Consider the following 17,033-nt stretch of genomic DNA (forward strand, 5'->3'; position numbering starts at 1 on the left):
GGTTAATGGAAACGCCGTCATTTCGAAATTGTTTTTTGTCGACATTTTGGAAAAATCGCAACAGTTTTGCGCAAATCTGTAATGGAAACGTGTCGCGATAATGCACAGCAACTGCATTATTGGCACGTGCCAGTGGATAGTAGGCTATGCCATACAAATACAAAAAGCAAATTTGATTTATATAAAGACTGTATAGGTAGGTCTAAATCCGGGTGATCACTTATATCTATATATCTATATATATATATATGTGTGTGTGTGTCGTCATATCGTCCATATCAGCACAGCAGATCATTCTTTCACCTCTGACACCTCTAGTGCTGTACTGCCATATGAAAGAATGCATGGATTTAATTTTTCTTAGACAAGCATGTGATGTTTACACAGGAAATGAGAACTGAACTGAGCAATGCTCTGTTTGGGATTTTCACTTTTGTTATGCTGATCATCTCTCTCTCTCTCTCTCTCTCTTACTTTTACTTTCTCTTGCTTGTGAAAATGGAGTCTTTGACTGCAGCAAACACACAGTTCTCCCTCAACCTGTTCAAGAAGATCAGCGAAGGAAACGCATCAGGAAATGTGTTCTTCTCTCCTGTCAGCATCTCCTCGGCTCTGGCCATGGTGTCGCTCGGTGCAAGAGGAAACACAGCAGATCAGATGATTAAGGTGATCTCACACAATATACTTTTAAAAGAGGGTGGCGAGAGAGTAGACTGAGACAGAGGGACCAGGAAGGGACGCAAGCCTTTGCATGCATTCCAGATTTTAAAGGGGTCATGAACTGTTTTGTTTTATTGTTTTATAATGTTTGCTGGGGTGCACTTATGATGTTAATAGGATTTTTACATAAAGAAATTCTCATCATTTATATATAAAATAAATTTTTTCTACCCTTCTTTTTCTTCTCCTTCCTCTTGTTAATGGCTGCTCACTCAATAGGAGTATTATCGCCACATACTGTATATCTTACATGGGTATCTGTAATCTGTATTTTTTGTTTGTTTAATGCCCCACCCACTCACCCACCCTCTGCTGGCGCTGTATGTTCAGCTCCTCCAGCTTCCACTCTTTCCCCTCCTCTTCCAGGATGGGCAGAAGCATCACGATTCCCATACATTATATCCTATGCTCTAATCCTGTATTCTTTAAAAAAGGTTAAAACAGCCCTATATGACTGAGAATTCCTCAAACCGTGAGATTTACTGGTCGTTGATCATCATATTTGTTACATTTAAAAAATACACACTCTACTGTTTCTAAAACATCACATTCATCACACAGACCATTTTCATGCTTCCCCATTATTATTGCAAGTGTTGAGTTCAATCCTGTGTGCTTTTTCCTACCCTGATTTTAGCCTCTGATTTGAACGCTCTGTTTGAAGGGGCGTGTGTGAGACTTCAGTGTAAACGCCCACAGCTGAGTATTACATGTGGGACTCTATCGTAAACGTTTAGCACGTTTTTTATTATTACAGCTCTCAAGGTTAATTAATCTGGTTGTTTGTTGATATTATATTTAGATAGCCTATATAGCCAGAGATGGCAAAAGTGCACACATCCTTCACTAAAGCAGAAGTACAGATACTCATGTTTAAAAAGACTCAAGGACTCAAACCTTTCACTCAAGGTAAAGTAAAAAAGTATGGGTAGTAATGGCTACTAAAAAGTAACTGGACCTCACATCCTATTGATGCTTTAATACAAAAGAACTTACATTTCAAATTGTGTTAGCAAATTAATGTATCCAGGCTGAACAACCACCATGTAATACACAAGCAGGACTTAAAAAAAGACTAAGCTGATGAAAAAAAAATATTTGCCATCCCCTATACTATAGGCCACATCATAGATTGTAGGGTGATTTTGCCTCTTGTCTTTGGATGCTTTAAAAATGACAAAATTGGGGCGAGTTATACTGTAAATTCTATTTAAGTACAAACAGAAAGAAAATTATAATACAAGCATAATTTACACTTCACCTGGTTTACCGGTTCTACAGCATATGGAAACTATCTGACTAAACCTGTCATGTTTCAGATGACCGCTTAATACTGGAGAAATGAACAGCAGAGTACACATTTCCATAATAGAAAAAGAAAAAGTATTTCTTTAAATCAGTACATGCTCAAATTGGCGACATTACTGGGAAACAGACACAGGCCTATTCACTGGCCTAAACAATTTGTCCTAAAGACTGAATATTAATGTGTGTGCCATCAGCACCAGCAACATGTGGCAACATCCCTGATACAACACTGAGAAATACAATTTTAGGGAAAAATCCTTAGTCTCTCCTAAATCTGAACCCCTGTGAATCGCTTCAAAAACTGGGCATTAACTGTCATACACATCCTTTAAGTGCTTTCTTAGATTTTTTTAGTTTTTTTTAGGTTCGCACAATTTGTAGCGCATTCGCCAGGAATCCTTTTTAATGCAGACCATAACATAATCTCTCTCATATATGGCCATGCGTGATCAGGAATGTCTCTCTTCTCAGTCATGTCGACATCTTTAACTCCCTCTGTCTCATCCATAACGTTAATCATTCTTCTTGTTGTCTTCTGCCTTGCTCCGTGGGATCTTATAGCCTACGTCTGTGGTGCGTGATAGTCAAGAAAATTATACATCAATGGGGGAGTCATGTTTTCTGTTGAAAAAGGCGCACAATGACAAGAAATAGTATTGCTCATGACAGCCAATACAGATTAGAATTAAAGTAATGAGCCAGGTTTGAAAATATAAGTAGAAAGTACAGACATTTGTGTAAAAAATGTGAGTGAAAGTAAAAAGTTGTCAGAAAAATAAATATTGAAGTAAACTGATACCAGAATAATCTACTTAAGTAAAGTAACACAGTATTTGTACTTCATTACTTCCCATCTTTGTATATAGCATTTGCATTTTATATATGTAAAAATGCTTTCACTAATGGGAAATTGTTTCCTGAATGAGATCTAATCTGTAGCTGCGTCTGAAATCACATATTGTCTGAGTATGTACTACATTTGAATTTGAATTTACTTTGCGGGCATTAAAAAGCATGTTATATGAAGTATGAATGTGTATTATGAATGTAATCTGGACGTACTACATCCACCATGTTGTTTATGTCACGTGACCAACCAGCGTCAGTTGCGTCGCTTCACTGCCATTCATAATCCTCTCCTGTGGCCTCATGGGATAGTAAAGTGTCCATCGAATGCGGACTTCAGAACCTTGGAAGTAGTAGTAGGTCATCCGGGGACTTTTCGCCAACTGTGTTTCAAATACAGTGCATACTAATCCAGACTCAAAACACATCTGTTTAGCTGAGCATTACTGAATGAGCACTGTGCCACTGTTCATCCGACTATTTGTACTGTATTTTATTTTTATTTTTATTAAAAACTGTTCTTATTTCTTTTGATTATTTTATTTTATTATATGTAAAGCACTTTGAATTTCCATTGTGTATGAAATGTGCTTTATAAATAAACTTGCCTTGCCTTACTCTTTTGGCGTAGGGAAGTATTCGATTCTGGACGCACCACATGTAAATTGAGTTCCAGGCATGGCATAAACAGTAAAGTGCCAGCAATTAATCACACTTTCCACTCATTTAATTATCAAAGGCCTGAGGGCCAAAATCAACAAAGAATGTGTTTGACATCATCAGTTCTTCATTGTCTTTTCAAGTACATTTGAAACTATTCTAATGAGCATTTGAGAAGTGCACTCACAATATATGTTTAAGTTATCTTTATTGACTCTACCATAACAATGCTGTGTAGGTTCTGGGCTTTAACAATGAACCACCAATGATGGAGCAAACCCAGAATCCTCAGACACCTGCTGAACTCAAGGTTTCGTATGAATATTTACATCAAACACTAACCCAGTTAACAGGGAACGTTCTCAGAACTTTAGCTAACATTCTGTCAAGGTTCTGTTGCATGAACAGCTGTATTTACTGTAGAGATTTACTGTATCCTTTGGGTTCGTCTGATTTAACTGATTAAATCTGATATTGTTGATGCAAACAGAAATGTCCAGAGGAAAAACCTGAGGACCAAATTCATTCCAGCTTCAGCAAGTTTATGAGTGATCTGAACAAACCAGGAGTCCCGTATGTGTTGAGTCTTGCCAACCGCCTCTACGGAGAGCAATCCTACCAGTTTGTTGAGGTAAGACTCGGTTTATTCACTGGAGGTTCTGGAAATGTTCTCAACTCTAATATCACTTCCACCTCAATCGGTTTGCTGTATTACAGAAATTCCTCGATGACGCAAAAAGCTACTATGAAGCCGGACTGGAGAAGGTGGACTTCAAGAACCAATCAGAGGCTGCTCGTGTCAACATCAACCAATGGGTGGAGACAAAAACACAAGGTGAAATCCAGCATAAACTTTTTCTCAATTTTAAACTTACTCTAAACTCTTACAAATAACAGTTATTTCATGTTTTTTGCAGCACTTTAGTTTCAGCGAAAATGTCTTTTCAAGGGCCATGTTTGGCTTCATGGGTTCTTGAGTTGAGATAAATGATAAAAATATCAAACCCAACCTGTTCAAATCACTGCTCAAAGTGAACAATGTCCATTTGTATTTTAGAGAAGATCAAGGACTTGATGCCACAGGGAGCCATCGATGGGATGACGAAACTGGTTTTGGTGAACGCCATCTACTTCAAGGGAAACTGGGAGAATAAATTCCCAAAGGAAGCCACCAGAAATGGGCAGTTTAAGCTGAACAAGGTGAGATTTCATGCTCTTTTTTAATATTATTTTAATAATATTTGTCATGATGAAATATAAGGGGTTATAATGTGTTTCCATTAATGTTTGGCAGAATCAAACTAAACCAGTGAAGATGATGTATCAAAAGGAGGACTTTCCTCTGGCCTTCATCCCAGAGATCAACAGTCAGGTTCTGGAGCTGCCGTATGACGGGAAGAATCTCAGTATGTTGATCATCCTTCCTAAAGAGATGGAAGACGACACCACTGGCCTTCAGAAGGTGATTTAAATGGTTAATTAGCCAGCCGTGACCAGTCAGATGTTTACTTGTGGAGCAGTTTTCATTTTGACTATTTCAACTATTCATCTCTCTCATTATCCAGATTGAAAAGGCACTGACCTACGAGAAGCTCATGGAATGGACCAAACCAGAAGTCATGCGTCAACAAGAGGTTGAAGTGTCTCTGCCCAGATTCAAGATGGAGGAAACCTGCGACATGAAGAGTCTTCTGATCAGCATGGGAATGGAGGATGTTTTCGACATGCAGAAGGTGAATCTTTCAGGCATGTCCTCCAACAACGACCTGGTGGTGTCGAAGGTGATCCATAAAGCCTTTGTTGAAGTCAACGAGGAAGGAACCGAAGCGGCTGCAGCCACCGGCGTCGTCATGATGGCATGTTGTTATACCTTCCCGCAGGTCTTCAACGCAGACCATCCTTTCCTTTTCTTCATCCGACACAATCCATCGAAGAGCATTTTGTTTTACGGACGCTTCTGCTCTCCATGAGTGAGTCCTGCTGCATGAGACGCTTCCAGCTAGTTTAGGCGATGATCTGGTTAAAATGAGTAGAGGAGACTCGGGACAACTTCTACAAGTCAACCTGTCATATTTTGGTTTAGAAACATTTATATGTGCCAACAGATCAGTACCTATTGCAATTTACAGGAGAAAGACGTATTAAAGGGATAGTTCACTTTGAAATTCATTTTTGGTATGTTTTAGCTTACCTCAAGGGCATCCAAGATGTAGGTGTCTTTTTTTCCGCAGTAGTTTCAATTTTGATATTTTTAGGTCAAACCGTTCTTGTCTGTCAGTCATATAATGCAGGTCTATGGTCACGGTCTCAAAACACAAGCACAGAGTCCAAATTAAAACAATTCCCCGTCGTCCAAATTAAACAATTCCCCATCGTAAGTACACATTGATGGCCTAAGACACGAAACGAGCGGTTTGTGTGAGAAAACGAACAGTATTTATATCGTTTTTACCTCTTATACACAGCCATGTCCAAGTGATCTGATCTGACGTGTACGCAGACTGGTGCATAGATATATATACACTAGATGTCGCCTTGTCTACGGCAGTTCATTGGAACGAATGTCTTTAAGGCGACATCTAGTGTATATATATCTATGCACCAGTCTGCGTACACGTCAGATCAGATCACTTGGACATGTCTGCGTATAAGAGGTAAAAACGATATAAATACTGTTCGTTTTCTCACACAAACCGCTCGTTTCGTGTCTTAGGCCATCAATGTGTACTTACGATGGGGAATTGTTTAATTTGGACGATGGGGAATTGTTTTAATTTGGACTCTGTGCTTGTGTTTTGAGATAATGACCATAGACCTGCATTATATGACTGACAGACAAGAACGGTTTGACCTAAAAATATCAAAATTGAAACTACTGCGGAAAAAAAGACACCTACATCTTGGATGCCCTTGAGGCAAGCTAAAACATACCAAAAATTAATTTCAAAGTGAACTATCCCTTTAAATTAATAGTATAAAGTTCTACAAAAACTAAACCATAATGTTACTTGAAATAATATAAACATTAACTGACATAAAAAGAAAAATAGAAAAAAGGGAAATCTAATTGAAAATATTACCAAAAACTATAATAGTATATCAATAATAATAAATGTTACAAACTGCTCAGAAAGGCTGAGGATCCAAACGCAGTAGTTTATTAAAGGGTTATCCTATGGAAGTAAAATAATGCCAAATGTTTTTGAAACAAAAATGCTTGTTGAATTGCACTCCTTGAAAAAAATAGGCATTGCATTAACTTACCAAGCTTGCATTTTAATGTATTGTATTTTTAGGGCTTACATATTTATGGGCTGAAATTCAACATGGTTGAATATTTAAGCAGTGAATATTTCAATTCAAAACACATTTTCATTATTAAAAATTCAATAATCCATATTCACCTTTCATATTTCACTTCCAAAATATTCAAACTGTTTAAAAATACAACCTATAATATTCAACGGGCAATTTTCGGTCCATTTTATTTCACTTTGCAAATTCGCTTCCACAAATTCAGTGGTTCAAATGCGACAGTAAATTCGACATTGACATCCAGGAACTGCAGGAAAAGCAGTAGATTGCCGAGCATACTCTCCATCTGCTGTTAGTCGACCTCACCATCAGATGGTGCAAAAGCGCGTGTTGTTGACGAAGACCAGCAACAGTTAGAGCAAGCCATTACGCATGCTTACGAAATTCAAAACCATAAATACAGTTTTGACACTGTGGCGTGAGATCGCTCAAGAGAAGCAGCAGCGCAGAGCGCATATGTCTTCATGACCAGTTACAACGCGAAACAAACATGAATGAGCATCTGAAAGTGTGTTAAAAGATAGAGTACAACTTATCGAAATCCGTATCATGTCACATATCGCTCAGTGTTTCAACCGTAGAAAGACGTCAGTTTACAGCTTGTAAACAATGTCATGTAACGTCACATTTATCTCAGAAAAACCATAGGCTATCCAGTGACCATAAACTCGTTAGTCAGCTAGAAAAATTAACTCTAGAGAGGAGCATTTTGCTAAATATATGCACCATATTATAGGCTACACTATATATATAGCCTATATATATTCATTATAATTTTTAATGTCCTTCAATATTTAATGCTTGTTTGAATAAATCTGGCAAGTTTTTATGACAGCCACCATTTAAATGTTTAAACTTTATTTAATAATTCCTAATTTAGTATTAAAATCAAATCTCAGTTTAAAAGAAACATTTATGAGTATTGTAAACATATTACGTGTATGCATTCACTGTAACAGTATTTTCAAAATAAAATAAAAAATGTATTGTAAACCGCTGTGACAAATTAACTGTGGTCAAACTGGTGCCAATGAAACTCAAAGAAAACTGGTTTCTGAAAAGAGTGTTGAGGGGGAAACACGGAAAGAGAGGAAATGAATCTACCATTTTAATTACTAAAATAAGTTAATTTTTATTTTACATCAGGGTGTATATATGTTGTAATATATATTTAAATAGTTATTTATACTTTTACCATTTGACAATTCTGTTTCGTAATATTACTGTATAAAAGTTACAATTACAGTTTAATGAAGGTATGGTATAGCCTACTTTAAGTTAGATTGGGGCTTGTTACTGCATTTCATGTATAGTTTTGAGTTTAATTGTCATGTTTTGATGAAAAGCCACTAAGAAGTGTCACAAACTGATCTGTGGTTACAAAAAGATGAGTAAAGACTTACAATTAAATATAAACCAAGCTCAAAGTTCAACTCAAACCTATAAAGAATCTATTTGAAGACTTATGCCACTCAGACTGATCTAGAATCAGACGACCTTGTAACAAAAGCCTGTATATAGTTCATATAATGTGACAATATGGGTAATAATGTTCAATCACGTTTATGTAGTCAAGACCAGGGGCTCGTTCTTCGTACGTTGCTTATTACATCCGAGATCAAATGAGACATCCAAGATGATATCATCGTGCTAATCATGATCTGGCTAACTCGGTTCTTCGAACACACCTGCCGGATTAGTATCGCTGGATTGAGTTATCTCAGAGAATGTCTAATAGGAAGAGAATTGGCACTCTCTGGTTACTTCCGGTTTCTGGACTGGCTGCAGTAACACGTCTCTGTCCATGCGGGGGCGCTCACAGGACGAGTGCAGAATGAATGGAGGTCTATGACGCTAAACCATCAAAATCCACTTTTCTCAGGATATAATTTTTTGTCTAGTAATTTGAATGTTGTATTCGAAAGGAGATGCAAAGAAATTACACATTGCTGGGTGTTAGATTTTTTAGAGTCACTTATTTGCTTTAAAAAGTCTTTTAAAATGTCAATGACGTCATACACATCGTACGACCAGAGATACTGCTTGACGGCAATCCTTCAGTCGCGTTGGTGCTTTCGCGCTCTGCACTTTCTTTTCTCTCGAGGCATCGCCAACACAGCTGACACAGGTAAATACACGTGTTAGAAGAGTTTTTGTTTTGTTTGTTTCTGGTCCCGCTTCGGATGCCACGATGCCGTCAAGCGGTATCTCTGGTCGTAATCAGTCCTTCACTGACCAATCAGCGTTCATTAGCAGAATGCTAGCGTGTTATGGGCAACAACAACTCAACCTGTAAGAAATCGAAAGGACATAAGTACTCGTTCATTCAATTTTCGACCTATAACCCATGTTGAACTTGCAAAACCTACAATAAAATCTGAGATTTCTCAACGGCAATCGGGTGAAAGAGACAAATTTAGCCGTCTAGCCCCATAGACTCCCATTCAGTCTGCACTCGCCCGCGATCACCTCCAGTGGAATTCTAATGGAACTGCAACCAAGATCGATACAATGGGGCTAATAGGAAGTGCCAAGGCTCTCCGTAGACGGGCTCTGGTTATCTGAGATAATTGCGCGTTCATGCGCTGGCTTAAAAGGGGATATGTATCGATAGTAGAAACATTGATCAGCAACGCTGCTATTGGCTGTTCAGCGTGGCCAAAGAGCGCGCTCAGTTTTTCCCCTCAGCAGAGCAAGAACTAATAGTCGAAGTTTATTCGGAATTTTAATGTTTTAATGCAAAACGCCAGAGAACACCTCAAAGTCTGCAAAAGCCAGGAGAGAGGGCTGGCAAAAAGTAGCAGACAATTTAAATCCGTAAGGCCATGTTAGATGTTTTTTATCACTTAATAGCCTATATTTTTGTATTTTAATAGTTGCATAATTACTTTGTTCATTGTAATGTCAGAGTCACCACACTAGAACATGGGAACAAATAAAAGTGAAGTACAAAAATATTCTACATAATGGTAATTTTTTGTTATATTATAGTCTATTTTATAAAAGGCACTGTTAAATATATGGTTGTCTGTTTATAAAAGCAATCAAGAAAAAGATCTTAGTAGCCTACACTGTAAAATAATTTTTGCTGCATTAAATTAAGGCCGTATAGTCATTTCAACTGTTAAATCTTGAGTAATGATGAATTGCTCTGAAAGTGAAAGTGAAAACTGATAAACTTATGTTAATGTAAAAATATTTTGCCATGAGTTATTGATCACATTTTTCCCGAGTGTAGTTCATTGTAATGACATTGTGTTTTCCTCTTTTGTGCACTTTTACATAATACACACTTGTATCTGTTCCCAAAGAAAGTGGTGGCTGAAATACTGGACATTTTCTAACTTTCCAAAGGAAAGAAAGTATTAGACTTTGTAATGTCTATTTGTTTCCATTGCACTGGACAGTGAATAAACCCTCTCAGATAACTGTCATATGGAGGAACTAGCCTACCTGCAAGTGCATAAATAACTTTACTTAATTTATACTTGTATGCTTTATGGCTGCAATATAAGTTGCAGGATTCCACATCTACAGAAAGGCCTACAGAAGAGTCTGCACAGACAGAGGAGACATAGGCCTACAGGTGAGCAGTGTATAGCCAACTTTTCCTTTTTATTTGTTGCATGAGGCATGTGTCTAATATCTCTTGTTGCAGGCACTTGACCACTGGCTTTTTTCTTTCTTTTTGTGGCAATGTTGTGTAATATGGCACATGCAACAATGTCACAGGCCCTTTCAGGTGTGCAACCCCTCAGACTTTTCAGACACTGAAATCTTCCCTTTAGTTAGCCAAAGTTCATTTCATTGTGTGCCCTTGTCCTGGCTAGAGCTGCATTGTAACTGGTTTGGGTCAGGGAATGGGGTCATAAAACACCTGTCTGCAGGCAGGAGCATGTCATAATCACCTATGAAGAAATGCAGTTCTGTTAGGATCAGCATAAGTGTATGTAATACAGTGAGCTTGATATTTAATTGTGGAACTTTCCTTACCACTTTCAAATAATGTGCATAAATGTGAATTTCTGAAAATTCTTAAGTCATGCACAGATCCTGGCCATTTTGCTTTCACATTTGTGATATGAAAGATTTTAGTCAACTGCCTTTTTTAAAATTTGATATAATATTACTAATCTGGAATATTAAGAATCCCAATAGTAACTGGGCTGCACATTTACATTGTGAACCCCCTTTCTGTTCACATAATCCCCTTCATTGAGGCCTTGATGGCAGTCTATGGAAGCCTATAGTCTATGGTACCAATCACGTTAGTGAAGCCTGAATATACTGACATATACTGTAATCGGCATGTCATGATTGCATGATCTTCATAAAAAATTATGATAGCCAAAAAAAAAAAAAAAAAAAAAAATACCTGCTTAAAAAAAACCTGCTTTACAACATTGGGTCTTAAGTGGCTTGGAAATGCCACAAAAAAACCTAAAACTGTTTTTTAAACCTAAAAGCGCCAGGTAAACTCCGAATGACACGACAGACAGCACTTTCCATCAAGTTCTCCGCATCTCCAATAGTGTAAAGGGGACATTCTACCAGAAACGTACATTTCCACTTTAAAAAATCTTGGGGAAAAAATATATTTTTCTTAAATCTGAACGTTGAGACATATGGAGGACATGTTAAACTATGAGAAACACATATCATCCCATCTCAGCATGTTTTTATGATTAAATAAAATACATTTTTATACGCATTTCACCCCTAAAATGTCAGGCCCTGTCACAGACAAATTTGTATATGTTAGAATGGTTTCCTAATGAATTTCTTTGATACAGATAGCATTTTCTTATTGATCACATGTCCCTGATTGTATCTAACATGGTTTTATAATTCCTTTAAGAAGTATAAGTAACTTTTCGGTCAACTGTAGTACACAAAATCACAGAATACCCGCAGGCACTCATATAGTTGTAAAATAACTACCTTTACATAGGAGATTTTTATAAAAACATAGTAGTGGATATATACCCCCACCTTCATCTACACAGTTAAAGAGATTAATTAATTAATTAATATTTCCTCAAATAGTACACTTTTATCATAATTTCCTGTGTGACAGGACTGACCATGGCGTGACAGGACTGACGGTACTGTGACAGGACTGACTTTATGGATTTTGATGATGCAGAAAAAGTTATGTTTTTTGTTCTTTTTATGTTTATGTTCTTTATTTAAGTTTTGATTGGCATTTCTTTTTTTAAATTATTATTATAATTTTAATGTTAAAGTAATATTAGACTATGGTAAAATTCAGCCAAGGACATACATAATATTGCCAAAAGTATTGGGACAGCCCTCCAAATAATTGAATTTAGGTGTTTAAATCACTTCCATGGCCACAGTTGTATAAAAATCAAGCACCTTGGCCTTCATTTTACTATTGCATGCGTTAAATACATAACATATGCAATAAATGTAATAAAAAAGAACAATAACATTAATTTGTAAGGCCGTGTCACACAGGAATGTGACAGGGCCTGATGTGACAGGGCCTGACGGTTGGCCATTGTAAACTGCCATTACTCAGCCTGCTAGCATGCTAGCATAAAAACTGTTAACATGCAAGCAAGGAATTTCAATAACCTTTTTAGACATGTTTTGGATTTAAAACATTTTCATTATTTTCTGGAATGTTTAACCGTGACAGGGCCTGACCCTTTAGCTCGTCTTCCTAAAAAAAACATACAAAAACAAGCTTAAAATCATACAATTCAATGAAACAATTCAGCCTTAATCAATGTAAGCTTCACCTGGGTCAAATGATGTCACTTCCTCTGAGTGATACCCTTAAAGGTGTATTTCACACATTTTATGTAGAGTTTTATGTAAACGTGACAGGACTGACCAAAACATGGGGACAGTTGTAAAATAGAATTTATTTGTAGAATTTATATATAATTTTATGTTTTTGATCAGTTGATGTGAATGATAACAGCTTAAACTTTTTTTTTTTTAAATAACAGTTTGTAGCATAACAAAACTATGAAAGCTGTAGCTCCAATTTGGCTGAGGACAAGGGCATGGACATGATTTGTAATTTTCAAAAGTGTTTTTAATAAAGAAAAAAATATCTGAGAACCTAATGAATGACATATTCCTTTACAGAACAACTCACAGAAATCAACTATGAGCCAGTTTTAGAAATTTTTGGATGAAATACTTTTTTATTCACTGTAACAATTCAAGGACAGATAATGTACGTTTCTGGTAGAATGTCCCAAGAGCCACTCGCAAATAATCTTAGGGCAATGCAAACAGTTTGTGCTGTAGTTAAAGCCCGACTCCGACAAGTCGAAAATAAATGTGCGTTTCCAACAAATTAATAATGTAAACGACAATCTCACGAGTCACTAGAAAAAATATATCTCTCAGAAAGTGCACTATCGCGCTGCGCTGGACTTCCCATATCAGCTCCGCTTATGAAGCCGCAGTCTAATCCTGTTTACATGAAATAAGCCCCGAGCAGGTTTAAGCTTATGGACCTGTTGCTATGACAGCAAGTCCAGGATGAGCGTCGAAGAACCAAACAATCCAAGATCATGCCAAATCGTCAACATCAAATCCAGCTAACGTTAACTGAGTTAGCGACGTACGAAGAACGGGCCCCAGTGTTGTTTTATAATAATAATAATTATTAATATATTTAATATTATAGCCTATGTTATAATTAAAATTAAGCTTATTTCAATTTTATTTTAAGTTTAGTAATTTTGTTATCAGCTTTTGATGATTTTATTCTGGGTTTTTTTTTTCCTGTATCCTGTTTTCAATGTATCCTTTATTTTTATTTCAGTTTTTCAGTAATTTAGAAACTTATCAAATTAAATGTATAAATAAACATTTCTTAATTTTAAGTTTTTCATCTACTATTTATATTTTATTTCATCTTTATTTTAACTACCCAAAGTAATTTCATTTCACGTCATCCCCGGCAGATGGCGTCAGAGCTCTTTTTGATCACGTGTGTTCGCGGTCCATGTTTCTCTCTGTCTCTGCTTGACATGTAGAACAAAATGTACAGAACACAGTGTTCCTGTGAAAGACCCACGTGTCACATAATGAGTCTTTGTCTTCATGTATGTGTCTCTCAGTATCTCTCAGTATGACCCAGATCAGCGTTTCCCAGCTGGCCTTTAATATCCAGCAGTGATGCTTGACTGTAGGTCAAGAGATCACTGATGAAGGCTTATTAATTATTAAAGTAAGGCTAATTCACTTGTGTTAATGTATACAGACCCTATATGCAGCGTACAACAACTAGCCTACTTTTGTCTTGTGTAAACACTATAGAGCCAGGGAAGAGTCCATTTCTGTATACGCAAACCTTGTTTTATTACCATTCCTTATGCATTTACCGTTCATAAATGCAAATTCTCAAACAATATACCTTATTTTTTATTTTCAAGAAAGGATTATATTTGTATTCTTGAGCTCTTGTAAATTATGTGTTCTTTGTTGCAAATTTAAAGATTAAAAAAAACATTTTAAAATAGGAACATTTTAAATAGTAAAAATATTCTGTTCTAATAACGTTTTGTTGATGTTCTCATTAAATAATGAAAACATTATTTTTGAATGTTTCAAAATGTCCATTTAAAAAACAAACAAATTTATAAAAGTTTTTCTTGGTTATGCAAATGTTAAGGGAACATTCCTTTTTATCATTTTGCAAAGGTTAGGAATGTTACTTCTGAAAAAAAAAAAAAAAAAAAAAAAAAAAATGAGATGGAAAAAAATTTGATGAAAAAACATTCCATGAGAAAAATATGATATTTGTGTAGACATTGTGAGAACATTATTAAAGACCAGATAACTTTGAACATTCTTTAAGAGAACCTTGCCAGAATGTTAGCGGAAGCTCTGAGAACGTTCCCTGTTAGCTGGGAATGTAACAGAGAAATATCCACCATTGTTTTGACAATTCTTTTTATTTTTATAAATAATAAACTGCAAAAAATTGCATAAAAAAAAAAAAAAACAAAAAAAAAAACAGTGACCATTAAAACAAACCTTTTCTCTTCGGGCTTATAGGTACTCAAATATCCCTGCGTGACAACTAGCCCCGGTTGCACCCATCCATCTATAACCTAAATATTGACAAAGTTTTACCAGACATAAATGTATGATCTTTCTCTTCTGGGAATACAGATTATATCCAACAATATCCAACTTAATGGAGGCAAGGAAACCAGATCTTCTGTATTGCCACCATTTCCAGAAGCAAATTTAATACTGTTGTGCCAAGCGTTTCTATGTGATCTCTCAAGGTTACACGTGGTCATCATCCACACGTGTCAGAGTTTTGAGCATCTTGATCGGCAACACAGATGCTCACCCAGCATGCATCTGGCAGAACCTGCAGCGTTTAGATGCGACAGATTTTCTCAGTATCATTTCTCATCACCTATACTGTAAGTGTTGAGTGCCATGTCATATACTGACCTATTTAACGGACCTATCCTCTCTCTCTATGACACTGACACCACATGCATCCCGCAGCCCTGAGCTGTTCATACAGGTTATATATATATATATGTATATATACACATGTGTGGTACAGCATGTTCCCACTCAAAATAGCTCTTTGCAAAAACAATATTATGACCCTAAGAGAATTCAAACACTCTGACCCTCCCTGAGATTAAATGAACTTCCATACATGCACCAATACAACCATGCATTTCCATCTGAAAGTGATCCAGCAATCAAACTCATATCTGATACTGCATTCAAAACATCTCTATTCTGCTCTTTTATTTACTTTTAATAAAAATGAATGGGTGCTAATAACACTGCTGATGAACTGCATGGTCAATTTTCAGGATAAAGGAAGGATGGATGCTTCCATTGATCTTAATATCACTGAATGTTACTTGACTTTCATATTACTTGATTTCAGAATTATTACAACTTTTTTTTTTTTTTATCTCTAATGTTAAGTTTTATTTTATGTGCAAAGAGTTAAAATCTTCACTGCATGTTGTACTATATATATGGTTGTGTGAAACATTCTCAAAGACAAACAATCCATCATAACTAGTAAAAAAGGCCTTCAAAAATTCTGATATTTTTCACAAAAACAGTTCATAGATAAAATGTAGCTCAAGTCAAACTCAAACAACTTTGAATATAATATCGTATCTTTGAATGCAAGTCGTTTCGCATAAAAGTATCTATAAATGTAAATAAACTCACTGTTTGTCAGTGGCGACTCACTCCATCCATGACCTTTGACCTGAGGAAGAATTTCTCAAGGGTTTGTCATAAAAGTCCCTTTGATATCATGAGTGACCATTTAAATTGGTAAATTATAGTTGCTTTACAGAGATTTTAATGCTCTTTCAAAATTAAAATAATTATAAGTATTAAATAGATCATGCATAAAATGTAATGTTACATTAAAAAAGCATTTGAAAAAAGACCTGAGTGCATTTCAAAGTGACATCCGTCATGTTACTTAGGCCACATCCACACGAAGCCAGAGCTTTCCCTATCCGATATTTTTTTTCCCCGTTCAAAAAAAAAATTCCGTAAACACGGCGTCGTCTCAAGAAATATCTGCGTACACAAGAAACCACAGAAACCGACTCAAAACGATGTAGTATACATGCCAGACCAGTATGTGGCGCTGTAATTCTGCCACAGACATACACTAAAAACCGAGAAGAAGACTTAAAACATGCGCATAAACCTTGCGCGCTGTATACAACAATAATATTAGGCACAGTAGCTTCTTTTTTTCTTTTCTTTTTTAATCAAGAACTTTGTTGAACAATATGATAAACCATAAATGTAGTTGCTGTGACTTAACGGTGTCTGACTAGTTGACACTTGGTGTGATGACATCATCGTTTCACAAAATGTACGGATTGGCCGTACACACGAAAATGCAAGGGCGGCGTTTTCAGATTTATCCACCTTGGGACCTGGTTTCAAAAAACAGCGGTTTCAGTCTCCGAAAACGCTGGATCCGTGTGGACGAAACACCAATACGATAAAAAATGTATACGTATACAGCGAAACGCGTATCCGTGTGGACCAGGGGGGCAGGGTTTCATATTATTTTGAAGTTTCCCCGGGCGCCGCCATTGGCTAGCGGACCATCACCTGCTGTTAGCATCCCATTGACTCCCATTCATTTTGGCGTCACTTTGACAGCGAATAAC

The 17,033-nt window shown here is 36.5% G+C and overlaps 1 protein-coding gene across 2 annotated transcripts; it reads left to right on the forward strand.

The window, feature by feature from the left end:
• Positions 1 to 396: 396 nt before the first annotated feature.
• On the forward strand, positions 397 to 7,842 carry LOC309483397 (leukocyte elastase inhibitor-like). 2 transcript variants are annotated; one of them, XM_082149225.1, is made up of 7 exons: positions 399 to 666; positions 3,773 to 3,844; positions 4,025 to 4,165; positions 4,252 to 4,369; positions 4,592 to 4,734; positions 4,829 to 4,996; positions 5,100 to 7,842. In XM_082149225.1, exons 1-7 carry the CDS (start codon positions 439 to 441, stop codon positions 5,502 to 5,504), a joined length of 1,275 nt encoding a protein of 424 aa, XP_082005351.1. In that variant the 5' UTR covers positions 399 to 438; the 3' UTR covers positions 5,505 to 7,842. The 2 variants fall into 2 exon arrangements, with proteins under 2 accessions (XP_082005352.1, XP_082005351.1); XM_082149226.1 differs by lacking the exon at positions 3,773 to 3,844 and having other exon boundaries at positions 397 to 697; positions 4,035 to 4,165.
• The last annotated feature ends 9,191 nt before the right edge of the window (positions 7,843 to 17,033 follow it).

The sequence above is a fragment of the Leuciscus leuciscus genome (genome assembly GCF_965113295.1).
Source record: "Leuciscus leuciscus genome assembly, chromosome: 20".
In the NCBI taxonomy this organism is placed as follows: Eukaryota; Metazoa; Chordata; class Actinopteri; order Cypriniformes; family Leuciscidae; genus Leuciscus; species Leuciscus leuciscus.